The sequence below is a fragment of the Hippoglossus stenolepis genome, chromosome 16 (assembly GCF_022539355.2).
Source record: "Hippoglossus stenolepis isolate QCI-W04-F060 chromosome 16, HSTE1.2, whole genome shotgun sequence".
Lineage (NCBI taxonomy): Eukaryota > Metazoa > Chordata > Actinopteri > Pleuronectiformes > Pleuronectidae > Hippoglossus > Hippoglossus stenolepis.
The window spans coordinates 11,865,873-11,889,863 of NC_061498.1; the positions used below are offsets into that span (position 1 = coordinate 11,865,873).

The 23,991-nt window shown below is 43.7% G+C and overlaps 1 protein-coding gene across 3 annotated transcripts in view; it reads left to right on the forward strand.

Moving 5' to 3' along the window:
* The window catches only part of olfm2a (olfactomedin 2a), a 55,617-nt gene that overhangs the window by 8,610 nt on the left and 23,016 nt on the right, over window positions 1-23,991 (forward strand). Inside the window, exon 1 of one of the 3 annotated variants that reach the window (XM_035180476.2) lies at window positions 128-684. The exons of 1 other annotated variant lie outside the window; for it this stretch is intronic. In XM_035180476.2, the coding sequence (XP_035036367.1) occupies window positions 628-684 (57 nt within the window). In that variant the 5' untranslated portion in view covers window positions 128-627. Of the gene's footprint in view, window positions 1-127; window positions 685-22,180; window positions 22,656-23,991 lie in introns of those variants that run through there. One more of the 3 variants, XM_035180475.2, reaches the window with a different exon arrangement.

Consider the following 23,991-nt stretch of genomic DNA (forward strand, 5'->3'; position numbering starts at 1 on the left):
GTCCTACATGCATCCATCTGTCTGTCTGTGGGGCAAGAGTGCACCCCACCAGCCCTCCCCGCCCCTCCGCCCCCCTGTCTCTCTCTCCTGCGTTCACCCTCACATGCACACGCACGCCCGCACGCACGGCCAAGCTCGGCTGCATCACGGAGTGGCACTTCTTTGACTGGGCTCTCCTCGCGAGCACAGCCGTGCTGCTCCTAGCGTCGGCGCCCTGAAAGCACAGCAGTCACCTTCCAACCTCTGCGCCTCTCTCCTCCGCTTCAGTCGCAGTTATTTTCTTTTTTTCGCCGGACGGAGAGGAGAGAGGAGGAGGAGGGGGGGTGAACCAGCATCCGAGGAGTTTCGCAACACTGGTTCTTGGACTGGAGCGTCAGATTAAGAGAGAGTCTGTGTATGCTCCAGAGCAGACACGCGGCCGGTCGCGTCTCGGATTCACAGAGGGCTGCCGTGCGTCCCGGGGATGAGGTTGGTGGCGCACAGCCGACACAGCGTTGACGGGATCCCGGTGTGTCTGAAGAAACCGCCCCAGTGAGGGACGAGAACGTGGGGGGCGAGCGAGAGAGAGGGAGAGAGAGAGCAGCGGGGAACTGGTGTCGGCTGCGGGACGCTATCATTCCGACCAGGATGCATCTCTTCAGTGCCATGTTCCTACTTGTGATGTTGGCCGTCGTGCCCTGCGAGGTAAGGACTGCGCTTACGACGCATTCGTGTGCATGCGCACGGTTTAAAAGTTCACAAAGCGGCGCCGCTCGCCTGAATCTGGATCCTCGCACGGTTCAGACAATTCACTGACACCGGCTGAAACAGTTTATAAAAAGGAGGGAGGAAATATGACGTCCAGCCAGTGCGAGGACTGGGAGCACGGCGCAGCATTAAATAGGCAAACTGGTATTGCCCTGGAGGTGTCTCCTATGTAACCTGGTGAGAGGCAGATTGTAGAGCGAAAGTTCCATAAGCCCAAAATCCACCGGAACTCGGTTGACTTGCTGTTTTACGCAGATTTTTACGACACAAATAGTGTTGCAGTGCATTGTGTAACAAATGGAATAAATGCCGGATATTGTCTTGAAGGGGGGGAAAAAAAGACCAAGAATGACTGAAGTAACGTTTTTACCTTGGCAGAGAAATATATTTCCGGGGGGCTTTGGCGTGTTGGATGCCCTGGAGGTCGTTGTTTACTCACCTCCCTGCCGATGTACCTCTGCATCACTGACAGAGAGGTCCAGGGAAACGCTGGCCTTATGACTGCCTGCGCTGATTAAGCTGAAAGGACGGATGACACTGACAGTTCTGTTTGCAGCACTCAGCCTGTGTGTGATTTGTGGCCGTGAATACAAAACCGTGCGCAATTAGCAGTGTACCAGGCCAGCGTCAACACATAGATCCTGGAGAAATGACGTGTCTGAGTGTGTGCGTGTGTGCGTGTGTGTGTGTGTGTGTGTGTTTGTGTGTGTGTGTGTGTGTCGTGACGGATAGATGTGCATGACACTCGAGGAAAGCCGCGTTGATGTGACAGTGGTGAATTGAAGTGGTGGACGTTAAATTATTTGACCCAGAAAAGCTTTGAGTCGAGGCAGGAGCGTTGTTGAACTTGCAGGTGTTCAGCTGGTCAGTTGAGCCCCTGACCGCTTTAGAAAGTGCAAGGTCCCCTGATAGAGCGAGTGACCACAATGTGCCTGTTGTTTAGGTGTGTGTGTGTGTGTGTGTGTGTGTGTGTGTGTGTGTGTGTGTGTGTGTGTGTGTGTGTGTGCTGGACAGCGCCCCCTCGCACCTTTGGTTCCATGCAGGGACCAAGGTTTGACGCCACAGACCGAGTCACCACTTGGAAGAGGCCTCCACACAGATCACCTGCACAGACACAGCACTAACACTATAGGGAACAATAGTTGATGCAGTGTTTGAATTTAAAAAAGGGGCCCTGTTCTAAAAAATAGCTAAAAATCACTGTTTGTTTTCTAATGTAACAATGTACTATTAAAATACAAGTCAGTGAAGAGAAGTTTCAAGAGGTGACATAACGTTACTTTCCATAAACGATCATTTACTTTAGTATTTGCACTACTCAATCTATTTTTGCTCTAATGCGGTTGCACTACAATCATGTACAGCAGTTCATGTCGTATCCACCCTGTGCCTTTTCACCACGTACTATGTTGTGTACTTAATACGTCCCTCGAGTACTTAGTATGTTGTGTACTTTTATGTTGTGCTACTTAGATGTTGAATGTGTTGCTATACGTTGAGTGTTCCTTGCACTAATCCACTTTGCACTACAATCGTACACAATAATATGTTGAGTGGTCTTTGTCTACGTATATGTTTACACAGCGGATCAGAGAGAAGAGGTATTTCAATCCCGTATATGTCTCATAGGGCAGAATTGACATTAAAGTTGTCTTTGACTTTGAATGTTAAAATGCGTGTGATTTGAGGGCAGCACCGCCACAGGATGGCCACTGCAGGATTAGTCACAGCTTTGTGTTAATCAGTGCAGACATATGTTCGAAAATGGTATTTTAATGAGCGAAAAACACACAATGGCATATTTTTACCAATATATTGGTTTATTTACGAAAGTCTAAATTGATTTTGTACAGGAAATCAACGTCTGTAACCTGTAAGAATAATGGACGTTGTATGTGTCAGAGCTCCCCTTAAATATTTCAAAGTAGGCTTTCAGGGCAGCCCATGTTCTTTTCATGGGAGCCGAGCTGTAAGTCGCACCAGGAGTCTACGTATGGACAGTTTTGTAAATGAAAAATACCAGGGGGTGTGAAAAAGTGCTAGATAAGATAATTCTTGCTTTGGGGTTATAGGACTTTTCACACTAAGTATGATTTTTTATATATATATATATATATATAGCATGTGGGGCCATTGTTGCAGATTTATCAGCCTGAAGAATAGTTTGTGTTGTGTAATGCTGGTAAAGGCCATATGTTGCAGTGTTACATTATGTTTTATCTATCATGTCCACAGGGTGAGTGGACACTGCAGTTGACCTTTACTAGACGTAGGAGCTGCAGAATGTTTTTAGTCTACAGGAGAAGTGCTGGTGAACAGGCTGTATCATGCACCTGTGTGTCGGGTTTACAGTGTAACCCGTACTGCACAGATGGCATGAGAGGAAAACCAGTCAATTTCCTTCTGAGTGGTATCAAACAAGCTGGCGGGGTATTTCCAGGGCTCTGGTTTAACGGTCACATTGAACACATCCCTATTGCAACATGACTGCCACAAAATGGAACCATAATGACAAGGTGACGGGCCTCTTTAACCTCCTTTTAGTAATTTGGTCACATTTTTCTGATGCTTATCAACAAATTTACCAACTGGAAATAAGACCAACATGTCCCTCCTGTAAACAGAGAGGATGTGAGGAATAAATGTCAATGTTCTTCAACACTTGAGAAAGTGTCAGTGAAAATACAGCCCAGCTGATGAGTCCCTATCATATCTAAAGTCTTTCAGAGGGTTCATACTGTAATTGGCCTTGAGGGACAATTTGTTGTAAGTGTTCACATCAAATATTTACACTGCTGAAAGAAAATATGATGCCATCCGTCACCCTTAGATTGCACTGCGAACATAAAGAATTGATGACTTCTTGCGCATCTACCGCAATGAGGGTAACACTCCCTATCAGCGGAGTGGAGATATTCACATATTTTTAGTCACAGTCTCAGCACAGGCCCGTATGAAATATTTAGAAGGCTTTAATGAGACAGATGCACTTGTGCGTTCGCTGCATGTGGTTGTTAAGTACCTTTAAAGCTCAGGGGTCCTCAGTGCAACTGATACAGATGGGCACCTGCTTGACCTTGGCACAGATGTCTTACTATGATGTGCACTTCAAACCATGCATGACATGACGCACAAGTGCACGTGTCTGTGTGCATTTATAAGTAATGGATTTATTACACACCCATATTGTACAGTTAAAAACAACCAATTTTCTTCTAAATACTGTTCAGGTATTGTTTTAAATATACTTTGTATATTTGTATTTTAGATATCAAAAATACCAAGAATCCTGCAGCTGTCATATTTTACAAATTATTGCATGTTGGTTCTCATCAGTCTAGAGTTTGAAATTATAGTATGTTGGTATAATATAGACTGGAGTGAATTGTCTGTGAAACTTACCATCTTTTCATTAGTCTGATTAATATTAATAGCTCAGTATTGATTGTTCAGAATGCAAATTCAGTGCAACAGCAGAAATTAAGCCGCATAACCCAATTTATCTCAGAAGTTCTATCCACTGTGTAGAGAAGGACTTAAATCTAATGTGATGGATGGAATTTATGTGAATTACAGTGTGAGAAGATATTCTGAGTATTAAACTTGAACACAAACAAATCAAGAAAATATGCTGCAACTGAAATATCCCTTTAACTCAAATAAGGCAACTTTGAACAGCATCAGTCACATTCTCTTTGTATTTAAAATGATTTTTGCAGATCACAAAGACATGTGTTCCAGTAATATTCCTGCTAAAATGTTGAACTGATATAAAACAAAAAACATGCAGGAGCCCGACTCAGAGGTGATGTAAGAGTCTTCAAGTTTCATTTTGTGTAGCTGCTCAATATCCACAGTGGATTTACTTTAAAGCAGTTAAAGTGGTGTATGAGCTATAAGCTTTTAGATAGGTCTACAGTATGTATGAGGCGAGTTTTTATTAAGATAATTTTCTTAAAGTACCCCAAGTAATGACCAAACGACAAAATACAGTACTAATTCAGAAATGGCTGTGACTCAAAAATGACATGTATTAAATGTTTGGCAGCATTAGATTCAAAACAAGTTCAGATCCAATAAACTTTGACATTAGATTTTTAGCATGTCAAACTATCTTTAACTTATTTTTTGTGATTTTTATCTTCTTGAAAAAATTAAGGCTTGACAAATATGTGAAATCAAAATGTTGACTTAGTGCTGTGGAATCAAATACACGGCAAATGTTGTGTTTCCATCGCTAACAAAAGGATTCTGTGGGGCTTTTCCATAACATGCTAAATAGTTGTTAGTCAATGGGCTGTTGTCGTGTATAAATAATGTTGTAGGTATTTGAAAGATGCAGGTTTACTTTTTGTACCTCCGGAGCGAGAGAGTTCCTAGGGACTGCCGTTATTGGTTTAAGATGTCTTGCCTTGAAAATTCCCAACATTTGGACGGATGAGAGTGATGGAAAGGAACACTTTGGTGTTTTTCTGTCTTATCCCCGAGTGCTGTGTGTGAGAAAACCTAATTGCTTGTCTTTCTCAAAGAGGGAGACAGAACCCTGTGTAAGCAGTTGGCGAGATTTTTCAGTAATTTACTTGATCCCGTTGCTCACCAGGGATTTCGACAAACAATCAGTTTGACTAGACTACCGTTTAAGACCTTGTTAAGTTGTGTTTCCTCACTCTAGATTGGTGTGATGATTGCACCAGAAACTTACCCAGCTGGGGTCGATATATTGGAGTAAAAGACATGAACTGTAAAGGAAGTATAGCACATATATAACACATGGCAGTTTAAAACATCATTTGGGGAAAATAATTAGTTTATTTATGTTGCGCTTATGCAGTACTTTTGTAAAATGGTAAATGGACTGTATTTATATAGCGCTTTTCCAGTCTTGTCCACCACTCACAGCAAAAGTCACATTCACCCATTCCCACACATTCATACACAACACTTCTTTACACAGAGCTTTTTCTATTGCACCATTTGTTCACTGGGAGCACAGTTGTCAGGGAGAACTTGGGGTTCAGTATCTTGCACAGGGATCGAACCACTGACCTTCTTGTTAGTGGACATCCCGCTGTACGTCCTGCACCTTGTACTGCCATATTTCGCAGTGTTTTTGTACTGTAATACCTATAATTTTCTTTAGTACCTATAAAGCTCAGGGGTCCTCAGTGCAACTGATAAGGACGGGCACCTGCTTGACCTTGGCACAAATGTCTTGCTATGATGTGCACTTTAAACCATGCATGACAGGACGCCCTCCCACAAGAGCACGTGTCTGTGTGCATTTATAGGTAATGCATTTATTACGCATACCATATTGTACAGTTAAAAACAACCAATTTTCCTCTAAATACTGTTCAGGTATTGTCTTAAATGTTTAAAATGTATTTTAGATAACAAAAATATCAAGAATCCTGCAGCTGTAGACTATTATTTGACAAATGATTGCATGTTGACCGTCATCATTCTAGAGTTTGAAATTATAGTATGTTGGTATTATATGGACTGGAGGGCCTTATCTCTGAAACTCACCATCTTTTCATAAGTATGATTAATATTAATAGCTCAGTATTGATTGTTTAGAATGCAAATTTAGTGCAGCAGCAGAAATTATGGCGCATAACCCAATTGTCTCTTAATTGAGACGGTTTTATTGACAAGAAGGAACCCAAGCTGAAATATAAAAGTGATGTAAAGTACTGAGCTGAAGCTAATGCTATCTTCAATGGCTCCACGTGTGAATCTAACAAGGACGGACCTCAGCTCGATCAGTCAGGGAGGACAATGGATTGGCTAATGTCCAATTGAGACAGCTTTAAACAGTCAACTGACCTGGAAGTGACCCTATGGACAAAAATAAATCTACTTTCCTGGTGCCAGTCCAACGAGAGCAAAGCAGCACGATCACAATAAAAGCCACCCCCCCACACACACATGAATGTGATTGAGCAATTTTTGGTAAATTTCAGTCATTGTCTCTTTGCCAAAAATCTTTTACACAGCAACCATACTAAAAAATATAATCTCATCAAACCTTGTCAAAGAAAAAACACTTCAAAAATGTGAGCCAACCGGTTAAAAGCTTTTATAAATATTGAGGAATGAGACTGTGCTGTTGGTGGACAGTCAAAGAGGAAGCAGCGATGGGATGTGTCTTGGTTTCCCAGGAGAGAGGACACTGGGAAGTGGGCTGGACGGAGTGTGCTCTGCCAAGCAGCAGCCTAACCTCTACCTGGAGAATTAAACAAATGGAAAGCTGAGGGAACCGGGGTGTAAACCTGCCAGTGAGAGGCAACGGCAAAAACACTTAGCTGTAAAAATCACCTTGCTACGCTGTGACAGGTCGAGTGCTGGTCTGACTTACGAACGCCGCATTACACACAAGCTCACGTGACTGGAAGCTGCAACATGCAGATACAACTTTACATCCAAAGGACATTCCACATTCTGTATGCAGTTCACGTATCTTTCATTTTCTTTATTAATAAAGTCTACATTTGCCCACAAGTCGATAACATCTATAACCCAAGCCACATTTATCTAATAAACAAGCAATATATAATGTCATTTCCATGTGTTTCTTGCTCTGTTGAATAAGGACACTCACGTAACCTAATTTCTGTGTTGCCTGTCACTCAGTGGCAAACACTTCGAGCACGACGTGGGTGAGTGAGCGAGCGGCCGAGGTTAGATTAGCCACCACGTCTACATCCACCTTCATGCACTCCCCATTAATATACAAAGGTGCTGCTTCACAATCAGCAGCAGATAATGAGGATGCATTATGTTTGATTCAGCGCTGCTTGAAGAGACGGAATGGTAGTGCGCTCTTGTCATGACTGATTAGGGCAGAGCCGGAATCAGTGCACGATAATGATACCACATTGTGCGAGTCAGAATCTTAACACTGTAAAGAGATCCGTTTCATAAAAGAGATAGTGCTTGAAAAAAAGGGGGCCGAGGCACAGAGAGCTATTGAGCCTTTGTGGCGTCCGCTGCTCACTCCCCCATCTTAATGTCTGATGTGCTTTTATGTAGACCGCCGCTTCATCATCAGAGGTGTGTGTGTGTGTGTGTGTGTGTGTGTGTGTGTGTGTGTGTGTGTGTGTGTGTGTGTGTGTGTGTGTGTGTGTGTGTGTGTGTGGACAAATAACCTCTACCCAGTGACACTGTGGGGACTTTAGGTTGTTTTTTAGGTTAAGAACTGGTTTCCGGGATATGGTTGACGTGTATAAGTGTTAAACAAGTGTAGTTGTTATGGTTTAAAGCAAGTCAATACAACCTGCATAGTGTGTGTGTGAAGTAGATAAAGAAAGGGGCGGTGCACATGTTTAATGGTTTGGGGGTATGATGTACCTGTTTCTAGGTCAGTTTGTGGTCTGCTCGTGAATCACACAGGGGTGATATTAGCGCCTGGTGATGGCGGTGAGCATTTTCGCGACGCGGCCCGGGGTGAAGCAGGTGACTGATTTTACTGCTGCGGTGACGCGGATGAGGCACAGAGGCAGGCATCAGCCTGCGTGGTAATTGGTTAACAGATGGAATGGCGGGTAGGCAAACGTGTGAGGTCAGCGGCCTGACTTTCAGTCTAACGCTGTGTCCTTTTCAAGATTGGCCCCCTGAGGTAGAGAGGGTGTGATGGCGTGGCCTTACCTCTCTGGCTGAAATGCCCTTTTCCGAACGTGTACATACGCAAACACACATGACCTTTTCACCCGAATCAAACAAAGCCCCAAACTTTGGTCCTAACATCCTACGCCGACTATATATATAACATATTATTCAAATTCTGTGCAACACACAGATTTTCACACATGCCGTTTCTCGCATTGATTAAATATCACAGTGCTTCTCACTCCACCATTGACTAACAGACAAAACCCGACCCTGTGCATGTGTTGTGATTTATTTTTAAGCTCTGAAATCTTAGTTGAACCTAATTAACTGTCATGACACATTTGTTTTTGAAAAAATCTGAGCTTTTAGTGATTTTGACCTCATAGATTTCAGGACAGGAGACACTCTGGGGTTTTTTAAGTCACATTAAGTCTGGTAACCTTGGTATTTAGTTCATATTTTTAAATGACCACTTACTCATGCAGAACCACAGACTGGCCACGATGCTCCAGGGTTGTATGCACTATAAATGACCTCTGTTGCCGTTTTCTGTCTTGTTGAAAACCCAGCGGCCTGCCGTCCTAAAATGACCATTAGCAAATCCCATGGACTGAGCTGGCCGACTCTGGGGTCAGCTTGTAATCAAAGGTCTTGAAGGTCTTATGGGACTAAGCACTAAATACAGTTGTTAGAGCTTTCTCATTTATACACACACTGTTAACCTGGCAGCTAACCAGCAGCCAGCTGTACACTGCGGGACTGGTTATTTCTATATACATGCAAGTTCAAAGACAACATTACAACGTGTTCACCTTTGAGCATGTAACGAACCCTTCCTCTCTTCCAGACAGTTTCATAATGACTGAGTGAGGCGCAGATAATTTCTCAAAGTATTATATTTACTCATATAACCTATAGGAAGGTATTTGTACGCTTGCTGTCAACAGCGTACGGAAGGATCAGCTTGACTGGTGGGATGAAAACCATCCCTATATCGCATTCTCTCCCCCACTTTCTCTCTTTCCTTCTATGTGACTGTGCTGGAGGGTGCAGGACTCCCAGAGGTTTATGTCTGTGACTCTAAGCAAGAGTGACATTTCTCTGACAACACCCAGAACAGGCACACACACAAGCACACGCAGTCTGTCTTTCACACACACACACACACACACATTGCCTTTGTCTCCCTCTCTCCCCTTTTACTCTCTGGTTCACAAACATGTCAGCGATGGGATCCACAACAGACAAAGAGCAAAAGCAACACATGGAATCGATATCACCGAAACGCGGTTGAGGCGGTTACACACCCGCCGTATAGAATAGTATAGTATGAGTGACAAATGCCAATTCGAGTGCGGACATGTTTGATCATCTGGTCAATGCTGGTCACGGTGCCACCATCAACGGGGCAACGGCACACGTTACCTTAGTAACTGCCACCGCGGGACTCTCGCAGTGATTTCTCTTCTTTTGCATCCATCTGCCCTTTTTTTTTTTGCATTGCAGTAGGCACCTCCTGACCAGTTTTCTGTACGACCTTGCTTTCCCCTGCTCGATGAATCTTTTATGAGCCTGGCAATGTGGGTTTCTGTGTAGAAGATTGGAATATAAATATGGCTGTTGCGCCTAGAGCTCGTCTTCCCGCTCTGATACAAAAGCTTTCATAAGACTGAGCAGATTGGGCAAGCTGCTATTTGAACGGCGCTCTTCACATCCCTTCGCCTTTATCGAAAGACGTCCCGTATGAGAGGGCGTTATGCATTCTCAAACACCAAACATTGATTCTCCCTCCGTCTGCTCGTTCACATGGCTGGACAACACACCACTCGCACACTGTGGGAAATCCTGCTTTTTAAAAAATATGGATTTGATCTTTTCATGTCAAATTCTTTATCTGAGGCTTTTGCTCAGCTTAGTTTTCTCTCCGACAGCTCTTACACGTTGCTCACGTTCAAGTCCTGGAGTTTGTAGCAGAAATTGACATTGAATGAGAGGTGATAAAAAAGTGACAAAGTAAATCTTGGTTGAGCTCCTGAGGATGTATTATACCTCTGTCTCTTGTACCAACTCTCGTTCTCTTTTTATCGTCTTTTCTCTCCTACTTTGTCTGCCTCTCCTTCCATTTCACATGATCCTTGCTACCTTTATTCCAAAGGCTCCTCTCCTCAGCGCCTTGTGCGAGTGTGACAGCACTGCCTCCCATGCTGAAAGCTAACTCAATCGCGGGGCTTTCATTTTGGGGGGAATGAGGGATGAGAGCTATGCCGTGCGGCAGAAGCGGGTGTAGCAAGACGAACCATTTAATCGATGTGTTTTCCGCGTGGCACTGTCACAGCCGCTCAGTAGGGCCATTGATGAGGGAGGCTCTCAGACTGCGCCAAGGCTTAAAGGCTCCAGTCAGGGAGGCGTGGGAGCCCAGCAGCCACCAGACACTGCTGCATATCAAGCAGGCGGGGAGAGCTGCTCTCTGCAGCCCCACGGTAAGCAAAGGTAGAGAGGTCCTTTGATAGAGAAACAGCACGTTGAGGGAGGGGAGATAACAAGATGCTCCAGTGGAAGTAAACACCAACTTACATTACATTACGCTGCCTAATTCTAAACCCTTGGGATTTCTCCAAGTCTACAAAACACACACAGACACATGACTGACAGATACTGGATGTGAAACCACTTCTGGAAGTAGGAGCCACAGCTTGGGACTGGCGTCTAATTAGGAACGGAATATCATATTAAAGAAAAAGGGAAATGGGATGATATCTGTATCGTTGATGACATTTAATGAAATAAATTGGATCTGGCTTTGATGGATTACACAAAATTGGAGGGAAATGATGTAACAGGCCGACTTATGCATTAATATTTCATAGATCGGACATCTCTGATTTAGACAAGCATATTACCAGAAAGGAACTTCTCTTAAAGTGAGTCCTGTGTATCCAGCAGAATCATTAATCCATTGCCCATTTTGATTTATTCATCGAGTAGCTACACAGAAAAAGGCTTATGAAACAGTGGCCTTGAGTTTGCCCTGAATTCTCAGTTTACAAAACTTCTCTCAAAATCAGCTGGTTTCAATAATCTGCAACCACAAAGGCAGTGTGTGTAAAAAAAACAATATGGATTTCTTCAGTCCTTTAGAGAAAGATTTATTTTGCACCTCCAATCCCTTTGCTATACTCTTCCAAAAGGTATGTGCACATAAATCATGTTTTAACTGCTGTGTAGCATTAGGTGCAGCTAAGAAGTGTTGCGTTACAAAGAGAAACCATTACAAATAAACACCAGCCTGCACTGTGACTAGACAACATGCATTCAGTATCACACACATGCACGCACACACTTGTCGACAGATGTGAGCCGAAGACGCTGCGGTGATCAGGGTTGGTGGGCAGTGTCAGAGTACAAAGTGAGAGGATGTGGACTGAGTTTGAATCGGTGCCCAGTGGAGTAGCTGAGCCAGGCAGCATGGCTGGGCGAGTGAGTGAGTGAGTGAGTGAGAAAGGGAGAGAGAGAGGAAAAGACAGTAGAGTTGCTGGAAATGAAAATTGGAAATTGAGAGCGGGGATAGAGGGAGAAATAGACAGAGAGAGAGTGTGCGTGTGCCTTTAGACTGTGCCTGCAGGGTTATTATCTCTCCCATCCCGACCAAAAGGAGAATCATAATTCTAGGTCTATCGCTCCGTCACCGTGATTTTATACCCCCTCACTGGCACACACTCCTTGCAGATTGTTTTTAATTAGCTCCACATCGCTTAATCAATACAGCCACGACCAAGAAAAAACACTGGCACGTGCACACTTTCGCTCAGGCGAGAGAGAGAGAGAGAGAGAGAGAGAGAGAAGCGGTGGGAAGAAAGGATGAAGTGTTGACAGACAAGATGAGAGAGGAAAATGATGTAGAGTGGCATCTCTACGGGAGGAGGGAGGAGGGGGGACGTCATGCTCTGATAAAAAACCTGCTCTCATGATGATTAGAGTCTGCACTTGTTTATCCACCATTGTGTTTGTGTGCATGTAGCAGCAGTATATATTTCTGCATCTACTTCGTAAGGCTGGAGGTTGAAGTCTCGGCTCAGCTGTATTTCAGGCAGGAGTGATACTCCTATCATGTCAGACTATGCTGCGGGATCTAATTCCGTAATCCTCGTTATATTTTTGAGCAGCGCAGTTGAGTGCTTCAGCCACACTAATGGTGATATGATGAATAGGTATTCAGGAGAGGTCTCTCTCTTTAAGCCTCAGTGCCTCGGGCTACTGGCCCTCTCAGGCCCAGCTCTCATCTTTTACTCCTCTCAGTGAGAGAAGCAGCATGCGGCCAGCCCATGCCGCGATCTTCAGAGAAGAGCACTTCTCACTTGTCAGGCACATTTTTGTACTTGGTATGTTCTGGATCGATATCTGCAGCTGGCCCGCTTAAATCTGCGCTGATCTAATCCAAACAGCCCTGAACAAGACTATTAACGTGAGGCTCGGCGCACACTGGAACAGATCTGTACCCGTGCATATTATTAGGTACTTTGCAGAGGGCATTTACACTATGAAACAAATTTGTTGATCCGGGAAAGTGCCACCAAATGGAGAACATCAATGAAGAAATTGTCCGATCACTATGGACTGCAAGAGACTATAGTGTAGAGTCCTCCTCATACATAATCCTCTGCTTTAATTGTTGTGCGGAGGTGGGTGGGTGGATGAGTGTCATTAAAATTCAAATTAGTGATTTAATCTGTGGGTGGAAGAAATATACATAAATAAGTCTCCCGTGTTCATTATTAAAGGCTGTTTCTGTCATTTTAATCTTCCATCCTTAGAGGTTGGGTCTCATTTTGAATGCATCCGTGTCCATTTTACCAGATGCAATCAGTCAACAATGAGATGTCCCAGGAGGAGAGAGCAGTGGAGCAGCCGACTGCCATGTCTTAAAGACAGCAAATGAAAATATTTCAGTTAACGATTAGCAAAAGGAAAGGAAGCATCTCCTGAAGGGGGAAAATCATCTTGCATTCCCTCCTTGTGCTGCACGGAATATTAATGCAAGGGATGGCCTTTCTGATATCATATCTCCCAGGCTGCTCTCACAAATATCATCATTAAGCACCCATCTGCGTCGTGCTCAGAGTGGAGAACACGCCGCACAACATCCTGCATCGTCTGGAATCCTGCAGACAAAGGCAAAGGCTTGTTGGTTATAACACACATTAAATCGCACATCCTGCGTGATGTGCAATTCACATGTTGAGAATTGAGATTCTTACTCAGGACATGTCAATGAATCCACTTCATTGTTTTCTACATTGCATCTGTTGCTGAGAGATCCAGTGTGATGATCCAATGCAGGCCCCTGCGGTGAAGCACCTGCGACTCTTTACCATAAGGGCCTCTCCACCTTCCTCCCACCAACACCTTCCCACTCACAAAACTTCTCATCTCACACTCGGCTAACTCCACAGAATATTAGCCCGTCATAATATTCAACGTGCGGGCCTCTCATTCCTGCTCCGCGGACTCATTTTCTCCAGTTTGTGGATATTTTCCCGTCTGTTTGTTCATGTAATCACTAAACGGATCAGTGGCTCCTCGTTCTGACAATGCGGCGGAGACTTTGCAGAATGTATGGCTGGAATCCCGAGCAGGGTCTTGGGGGAAGAACGCAGGCTATCACAAGACTGTGTATTTATACTAATAATCCTTTATACTCTTTCCACCAGCAAGGCAAAAACTCCATAAAAGTGCACGGTGACGAGCTAATTTATTTATCTACAAGTTTCTCTCGACCCTTTTTGCTCATAACTCCATGTGGCGGTAAATGTAATTTTCTGTTGGGGGCTGTTTGGGGATTTCTCTCCGCTGCACGCTGTGCCTGTGTTGTACTAATAATGTCTCCCTAATTAAATGTTACAGCTTCTCTGAACATTAATGACCTGAAGACAGAGGATACAAATGAAGGCTTCAGCGTGAGCTCTGACAAAGAAGCCGGACACACGACTGCAGGCTGGTTCTGTCCCTTCATTATTAATACTCGGTACATAGCTGATGGGTTCTGGTCATTGTTTGCTCCTGACCATGTCGAGCACAGAAAATTACGACCTTTTTTTTCTTTTTTCTCCACAATTGGCTGCAGCAGACTCCCATTCAACCCGACTATAATTGGCAGGATGTCACCACTCCTCTCTGGTCCTGTTAGTTTCGCTGTTGCAGACGTGGCATAAAACAGACAAGATGTAAATTCATCACCTCGGGGAGTTTCAAATGCAACAACCATCCTTTTCTCTCCCTCGTTTTTGGGGTTTTTTCACACCCTCTCTTGCTCTGCCTCTCCGACACATCACAGTCTCTTTTATAACCTTTTTTGTCTATCTCTTGTGTTATTCTTGGCTTATTTTCCATTTCGCGTAAACTAACACAGTGATCAGCCAATCATAGGGATACATTTGCTCTGTGTGACATGTGTGAAGAATGACTCAGATGGAGACAGATTGAAAAAAAACAAAGCTGCCTGTCTCTTTAGCTATTTGACAAAATACTGGGTGCATGAAATCTCAGATCAGCTCTCAGCTCTTGTGCAGGTATAAATGAATACATCATTAATGAAACAAAGCACTTTGCCAGTATAGTAATACGACAACGGAATGGCACTCAACCCCGGCAGTGCAGAATCAAATTTGAAAATACTCACAGCAGCACCTCTGCATTTTATATAGAGGCCTCATAGAGATTCAGAACTGTTAGCCTGTCAGATGTGCTTTATCAGCTGCACTGTCTAAAACTGAGCTGAGGAAATTAGGTTTTCTAGCACCCAGTGTAAGACAAGTTATCATCTGGATGAACAGAAATAAAAAAACCTGTTATTCTGGGTGATGACAAGGGCAGCACCACAAGTTCAGTGAAGGGCGTTCTGAAGAGGCAAGTGGCCATGGGGGGCAGTCTCAATTAGCCGGCTTTTCTTTGAGCCCCAGCTACCTTCTGCTGGGCTGAAGACTCCCAATTTGCTGTCAGTAATTACTCCATTTACAGGAATAGCTTTCCCTGCACAACAGAGAGAATGTTTGATTAGCTGGGTGGGAGAAAAGGTCAGGATGTGGCTTTGGCTTTCTGCCGCTGGATCCAGGAGAGAGTGGGATTTGTGGGACACTGGGAAACGGGTCGTGGAGCCAGGAAATGATCATAGCAATTGTGTGCGTGAATGTGCATCTGTGTGCGAGAGTGCATGTCGGCCGTGCGGGCAATTCAGCTGGGCACATTTACCACAGGAAGTGCTGCGCTGAGTTGTATTCAGCTGGTGCTGTTGGCAGGAGAAGGTGCAGAAGAGTGGATGGAGCCATACTGTGCTGCAAAATGCATGGCAGCTGATTGCAGCATGTAGTTCTTGTCTATTGCATTGATCAAGGCTTTTTTCTTTTCGGGGGCCTCAAGCATAATTGGACGCCCTACTTGTCCCTGATTGAGCAATCTCATATTCAACTACATATGGTTCATTCATACAAAATAGCCTACGAATAATAATGTATAAGCTCTCATGGACTGCTGAGATTGTTATCAAGGGAGCAATCAGGGGCAATTAATACCTCAATGAAGAGAAATGTGAATTCACGTTCCAGCATTATTCACAAGGCTTCTGAGAAGACACTGCACCAGGATGTCTCAGATCCCGTGTTTGCTGAGTCGAGGAATAAATTGCAATGCAAATATCTTTTACTATTTATCCTCTCTGACTGAAGAGGTATATGGAGACACATTAAACTGGAAAATTTCCATTTTGTGCAATAGTGCCAGTATGTAGAAATATTGATTAATATACATCAAAATCATAATTTAAGCAGATAAAGAATATCTGTACAAGATAAAAACAATACCTGCACTGTACTGGTAGAGACTGAAGAATACAAGGCTATGTTATGAATGTGTTTCCTTGTCTTCCTTGATCAGATGGGCTCTACAGGCTAGTCTGTGCTGTACAACGGATGGACTCACCACAGGGTGTTGTAGGTGTGTGATGGTCAATACAGCCGAGCGGACACTTACTGTATTGATTTTCCTTCTCGTGCATTCCCACCGGAGAGACAGATTCTCACCTGTTCTCCACCATTACTGCAGTTAAGTGGCATTACTTAATGAGCCTCGGGTAGGGACGCGGTTTTGGTCCTATGCTTCCGCTTCGTACCGTAGTGACCACAGTGCTGCGTGTTACGTGCATGTAACGGCTCACTCGCACAACGCTGTGGCAGCCACCATTAGCGGGGATTGTAGATATTTCACAGCCCAGTGGAGAGAAAGCGTTGCTCATGCATGTGGACACAAACATGGAGAAGCCCTGACGCACACAAACAAATCAATGTACGTATATATATTTAAATGCACCAACGCAGAAGTGGACAGATTTAACACGTGAGCTTTACAGGCGCGCAACATCAACACTCATTAATCTAAAAGCAGAGTAGAAGTTCTTTTATTGTCTTTAGCAGGAAGTAATCTTGTACAACAGTGCTGATGTAAGTTGACCATGCAAGGTTATTGACTCCCATATAAGGTGGTCATGCAAACCATATACTTTATATCACGTCAAGCCACGACTCATATACTGTCAATTGTCTCTTTGGTCAGAGCGGGACTGAGGTGCTACTTCACTTGCGGTGTATGCTCACTGCATGAATTATTGAACATATTCAACTCGGATGTATTCGCTGTATTTTATGCAAGCAGGGGTCGATGTGTGTGTGTGTGTGTTTGTGTGTGTGTGTGTGTGTAAGCTATAGTCCTTCTGTGGTCTCAGCCACTACTATAAAATGCAAAAGCCCAGATGAGTTTCCTTAATCAAAGGCCCACAGGAGCCGTTAATAGATTAAACACTCCATGTTGAAAGCACACCACTGTGTCTGCCTGCCTGAACCCTGGGGTACAGCCTATTTATGCCATTTAAATAGTTGCTATGGTAATGAGGTCACGCTTTGTTTAAGCTGATTTTGATCTTGATATATTTAGAAGGCAGTGGGCCTCCATGTCCATCATCTAATTAATGAATTATGACTCAGAAAAATAGCCAGTATTCTTAGAGCCAGATGACTCCGGCATCTTCCAGAGCTCAGGCAGGGGATCTGCGTGTGTGTGTGTGTGCGTGTGTGAGGCCTCGCTGCCTCAGTCATAACAGCTCTGCATCATTATGAAGGAAGTCTGTGTAATTAGCTGAGGTGTAATCTGGTCCTGTGTTTCAGCTGTGAATTTGCAGCTGGTTGTGTATTTGTGCTCAGCGAGGACGTGGCTCCGGTGCTTTGTGCATCTCTGCTCCCCCTGTATTGTTATCTCACTTAGAGCTTGTCCCTATGGCCTCGGGGCTGTGTGGCGCTCTACTGCCATCCATGGGTGTGCTTGAATGCTGCCATTTCTGCAGTTGGTGGCCATTTGCACCATGGGAACTGATTAAAAATGCCCTTTGTAGAGCACACCCATAGGCGAGGAGCAGAATAGTTTTTTTACTGTTTAGGATAAAGCACAAGGCCATTTTGACATGTCTATGTGGAGCGTTGTATCTACAGTATGTGTAGTGCAGATCTAAGTGCAAGCATGCAACAAGCCAACTAAGATCATGAGTTCTGAGCTTTTATTCTGATTGAACGAGGCTCTGAGAGAGACAACAGGGAACAGGGGGAGAGCGAGCTTACTTAAATGCTGAATAAAATTCTCGGAAAAGGAGAAAACAAAAGAGGGTGACAGAGAACTGGTGATAATGACACAGCAGAGCAGCAGCGAAAATGAAGCTAGCCAATTATTAGAGTGGAAATTATGAAGAAAGGGCTTTGAAAATTAATCAAAAAGGATTAAATTAATACAGGTTAAATGGCTGACTTCCTCTCTTGCTAATATTTAATGAAAGCTTGTTCTGCCACCAGACTCTGTGATTAGACAGCTGATTGGCAGGGCCTGGAATTCTTTGAGGAATGGCAGATTGTCCTCATCACACTCATTATTCCCATCCTCTATTTGGTCCATCACTTTTCAAAAGATGCCACCTGACCCGCACTGCGTGAGAAGAATCGTAATTTCTGAAATAGTTAAGGAGCACTCAACGCTTTTCATCTAAAGCAAATGCAAAGTTATTAGTAATGATTGAAAGATGTGTTTAAAGAGAAAATAATGGTACAAAGGTTAAAACACTTTGAGGGAATATATGATGTAAGATGAACCTCTGTGGCTTCAGTTATTGCACATGCAGCAGGTACAGTATTTTGCTGTTGGCAAAAATGAATGAAATCATGTCAGTTCTCTATGGAAACAAATGAGTTTACTACTATCAATTTTATTTTGAGGGTTTAATAATCTTTACTCAGAAAGAAGAAATTCTCCTTCAGAGTTTTATTACGTTTAATCTGAAGTCAAACATTTAAAGCTATATGTGGAGTCCCTTTAATAATATTAAAGGACATTTATTTTATATCTTATTTGGTCAAATACACTCCAGCCAGTTGCAATAGGCTGTAGAACCTAAAATTCTACTCATGTCAAATGTTGTATTGATGATTATAATATCAGAATCTTATACAAAAATCTATTTAATGATAATAACAAGGAAGGAAGCTTAAAATCATAAAATAACTATTTTGTATACAAGAACTCAAAACTTGTTCTTTCAAGATTACACAATTTTATCTGTGATTATTAGAGAAAGAGAAATATATATATTTGTTTTGGGTGAGGACACTTTAGAGAAAAAATGATATTTAGACTGGTCCTATAGTTGTATAATCTATAGGGTAACAATTACTTAAAGAAGAAAGGATCGTAGATAAGGCGTGTAGTTGATGATAGAAGTTTTACAATAGAGGCTACAAAAGGCAGTATGCCAAAATAATGTTTTCCCAAATGTAGACTATTGCGTGGGTGTGTTGACTGTCAGCATTTTATGTGTTGCCCCACTATTTCATAATAAATTAGAAAACACACATTTTGAAGTTAAACTGTACAAATAGGAGCCACTGGTGGAAGATTTGTAGCAGTTCATAAATGTGCAATAATGATGAATTTCTTGTTTTACTTTCAGTGAAATATTCGGCCTCCTCCAGTGGCCACAGTCATACATGACATCGCTGGTCATTTAGTCACAGTATTGAAGATGGAGCATCAATAAGCAGCATCTTGAATGATTTTGTTTTACACTCAGCCCTCAAAGTTTACACAAGTCTAACACAGAGGCAATTCATAGAGCTTTACATAGAAATAGATAAAAGAACATAGAAAAATAAAGATTATAAAATATATATAATAATAAATGAAAATAAAACCCACATAAACTCATTAGTAAAGTCAAAGGTAATAGCAGAGGAACTTAAGAGTATTTAGCTTGTTTATAGAAACAGTCAGAGTTGAGACACACTGAGATCATGTGACAGTTAATTTGATAATGTGAAGCATAATATGTCGAACAAAGCTTCACCCAGGGAAACACTTATCAGACTGGACTCTGATGACTCCAGAGTTTAGAGATTGTCACTGTGTGGAAGCAGATCAAAGATGTACTCAGCCCCTCAATCAATAAGTTATTTACAGACAATTATCAATATTTTGTTAAATAAATTCTTCTCTACATGGCAGCCAACATAGAGATCTGAGGACTGGTGAAATATGTCCAGCTTTGTCCTCATAGGATATCTAGCAGCAGCATCCTGAAGGAGCTACAGCTGCCTAAGTCCTTTTATCCACACTTTATCTTTTTAAGATGATAAATCCCTGAATTTGTAACAGACCTGATATGGGAGTTAGAATTTAAATCGATACAAGCGTAAAGGAAGCCCATGTTTAAACCTTTGCTGCCACCATGTGAATATGACGGCAACTGCATCCCAGTGCAGTCAAGGAAGGATGCAGTTTGCCACATTACTGATAATAGCTGTCCTCACCCACATGATGTCTGTGACCAAAAAAAAACAACCTAAAACATCAACACCACATTTAGATATATCAACATAATTTTACAGATATAAATTAAGTAATATCACCCAATGTCAGCTGCTTGGCTCAAGTTCCTGGCAACCCTAATGGACTGAAATATTTACATGCACATCATACTGATTTATTATACAGGCTATACTTGTTTAGCTGTAAAATATAGATCAGCTATTTAGATAAATACTGAATCACAAGGTCATTAAAGATGATATATGAACTTGGCAATGATCTGGCATGTCCCTGGAATAATTCAATAAAAAACCCATGCAGTGTGTTTGTGTGTGCACATATACCACATGTAAAATTAGATGTATATAGTTTGCTACAACTGCTTATAATTACAGTGTTGGGCTGGGTGTACGACAGTTGGTGCAGTTCCACTGGTAACCACATGGAGACAGTGTTGCTGCACAAATAGAGGAGTAAATGCAGGCGAGAGGAATGTGAGAGGCAGCAGGTGAGCTGAGGAGGGCTGACATTTTTTGGATGGGGCTCAAGAAGCTGTCTCTTCCCATATCACTTCACAGTATACCCCACATGGAGGAACCCATATCACTCACCCAGCGTGACTGGAGGGGAGGGGAGCCCATCCATGGCTGACAAAATGAATAAGTCAGCAGACCAGCAAGCCAGCAAGAAAAGGGCGATGGCCTGGACGTTTTGTCTACGCAGGCCGTTCTATCATCATTATGCATGGCGGTTTAGGGCATAAAATGACACCGCCTGTGGCCCTGTATCTTGGTGGGGAATTGTTGCGAGGGGACGCTTTAAGCTTCAAGCTTCAAGGAGAAATTTCAGACACCCCCCTATAGTCCAATAACCTTTTATATCTCATTCTGTCTGACCCATCGCTGTAGAGGTGAGTGGCAAATTCAGGCTGCTATGATTACGGAGACAAAAACATGTGGCGCAGATCTAAAGTGCCGATCTAAACTTCAGAACACGTCTGAAGTCTGGCTTCAGGCGGAGTCCCCTGAAGGGAAGTGACAGAAAAATAGGCAGCAGACTATCTGACACTGGCTTAACGGATGTGATTGTGCTTAACGCCAGATCCATTTGGATTATAGCAGAACAACAAGGGTAAAGCTATACAACTGGAAGAGAAAAAAACATGTGATCTCCTTCTCTAAGGAGAGCATTCCATAGCAGCCAGCAAATCCAAACCATTTACATAAAGCCAATCTCCAATTCTGCACTCATTAACTAGTTTTATAGCATCAGCATTATGTTCCATGAGGAGTTCCAAGAAGACAACTGAATATGGGGATATTGCGAAGTCACGGGCAAAGTAGAGTTGGTTAAAAAACTGTTCAAGTGCATTCAACAGGCTGATGTAGGGTGTGTCATGAAGTAGAATTTCAGTGTGAACAGCAGCACCTGGCTCTGTCCCACATTAATACCTTCCCGAACCACCTGCCCATGTCTTTCATCATGAGCCCCCGGCCAACCTTTAATCCGTCCACCCTCTCCTCCGTATCCTCAACCCCTCCATCCATCCAGTGCAGACACTGTGACGAGGCTGCAGGACAGTCTGCAGTCTAGGATGCTCCGGGCACTCACATGTCACACAACACAGAGCACAGATCAGCCGTCTGAAATAAGCCCCCTCTGATCTCCACACCTATAGAGGCGTGTGTGTGTGTGTGTGTGTGCGCACGCACTCACACACCGATACGTGAGTCATAAAAAAAAAAAGGCAAATGTCAGAGAAAGAGAGGGGAAAGAATGGAGAAGAACGGACACATGCAAAACAGGGCTGGCAAGAACAGAGCAGAGGCTGATTGGGAGGGGATGAGACGCAGAGGCAGCCAATGCGCAGCTCTGCATCTTGAGGAGAGAGAGAGAGAGAGAGAGAGAGCGAGTGAGGAAGTGAGAGAGATGGAAAGAGTGAGAGAGCGGGAGGGGGTGAGGCTGAGGCAGTCACACTCAGAGGGAAGATTCCAGCGTGATGCTGTTGGATGTGCGCTGCTCTCCTCGAACCGGTCTCTGGCTGTCCCTCTGACTGAGCTAGTGGTGTGCGAGTCTGATAACTGTGCTCTACCAGCTCTGGGAGCTCTGCTTCCTCTTGGACTGAGGCAGGGGCTGACTGGCTGCTTCTCTGCCCAGGCTGTCTGGAGCAGAGTGGGGTTGAGTGGAGCCGAGGTCCAGGGCAGGGCAGGGCAGGGCAGGGCTGGCTGTAGGGCCGTTTTCATCGGGCCCCACAGGAAGCGAACATGAGCGTCCCTATGCTAAAGATTGGGGCGGTGCTCAGCACCATGGCCATGGTGACCAACTGGATGTCTCAGACTCTGCCCTCTCTGGTGGGACTCAACGGGACCAGCATCTCCAGAGGGGGCACTTCGGAGAGGATTGTCAGTGTGCGTATGACTTCCTCTGCTTTTTTCTGTTTGCAAGCGTGTGCACTGTATTTGTTTGTGCATGCTTTCATTGTGAGTGTATGAAACGAAAAGAGAATGTGACAGATGAAAGCAGAAGACAGAGGGAGAAAGTGTATAAATAGGAAGATCCTGACACGTGAGTTAGCATGTGTGTATAGTTAATGACACAAACAGCGGAGGGGCGCACAGAGAGGGGCGCACAGATGGGAGGGGGACAACGAGAGTCCGTCTCAAGACATATGTTGTATTAATAAGAGAGAGATGATGGAGGTAGACATGCATGTGAGAGCAACGTCTCAACCAAGTATGAACGATCCACATGTTGTTGTGAGAGTCACATTAAGTCTAATGATCTTGAATTATGGGGCTAGTGACTGCGAGTGGCGGTGAGAGGCGGAGGACGCAGCGTGGACCGCCGCGGTAAATCATATGTTTTTGCCAGGGTGACTGAAGGCAGAGAGCGGTTCTGAGTGATGTTCAGGCTGATCCCATCTGTCAGTCACCTCCAGGGTGGGGAGGATGCTGCTGGGATTCAGAGGTGACGAGGAAGACGGGGAGGTTGAGACAATGTTGGAGTTTTGAGTTTGTGTTATTTCTCCCTTGTCGGATAAAACCCACCGGTCTCCTACTGCACAGGGCGACCACACAGGGACAGCGAAGATATTGGCAGTGATTGTGATTTGTAATTAAAAACAGTTTTGATCCTACACACACACACAAGTATGAAAGTTCAGTGTGACATCTGTCTGTCCGCCTTTCTGTGCTAATGAGAGACAGTAAGATATGAGTGGTTAATGATTGTCTTTGCCTCCATCCTGAGTGTGTTTTTATGGCACCTTGGCCATTAGGCAAATGTCCTGGTCTGCTGAAATGATTAAATGAAATTGAATGTCCCAAGAGCTCAGCGACCATCTGGATGTGTGTTCATGTGCATGTGTATGTGTGTGCATGTGTGTGTTTGTATGTTTATGCACTCCGTGCATGTTAAGTCGTTCTTGTCTCAGGGGCGGAGGTCCATCTGTTTGAAGGAGACTTTTATTATTTATAATGGTTCGTTAAAACATCAATCCACCACTTTACGTCTCTTAAATGTTGCCGCGAGATGTCAGGTTGGAATGTTTTCTTTGGAGAGAGAGGCGTTTTAGCACCGTGTTACAATTATGAAAATGTCAAGCACCAAGTTAAAAGCATTTTGGTAAAAAGAAAAAAAATCGTTAGTCTTTTTTTTTTTTTCTTACAACTTGTACATATGCCAGCAGGTAATTCTGAGCACAAGTTCAAAGTTAAATCATAATGTAATCTCTGTAACAGTGTC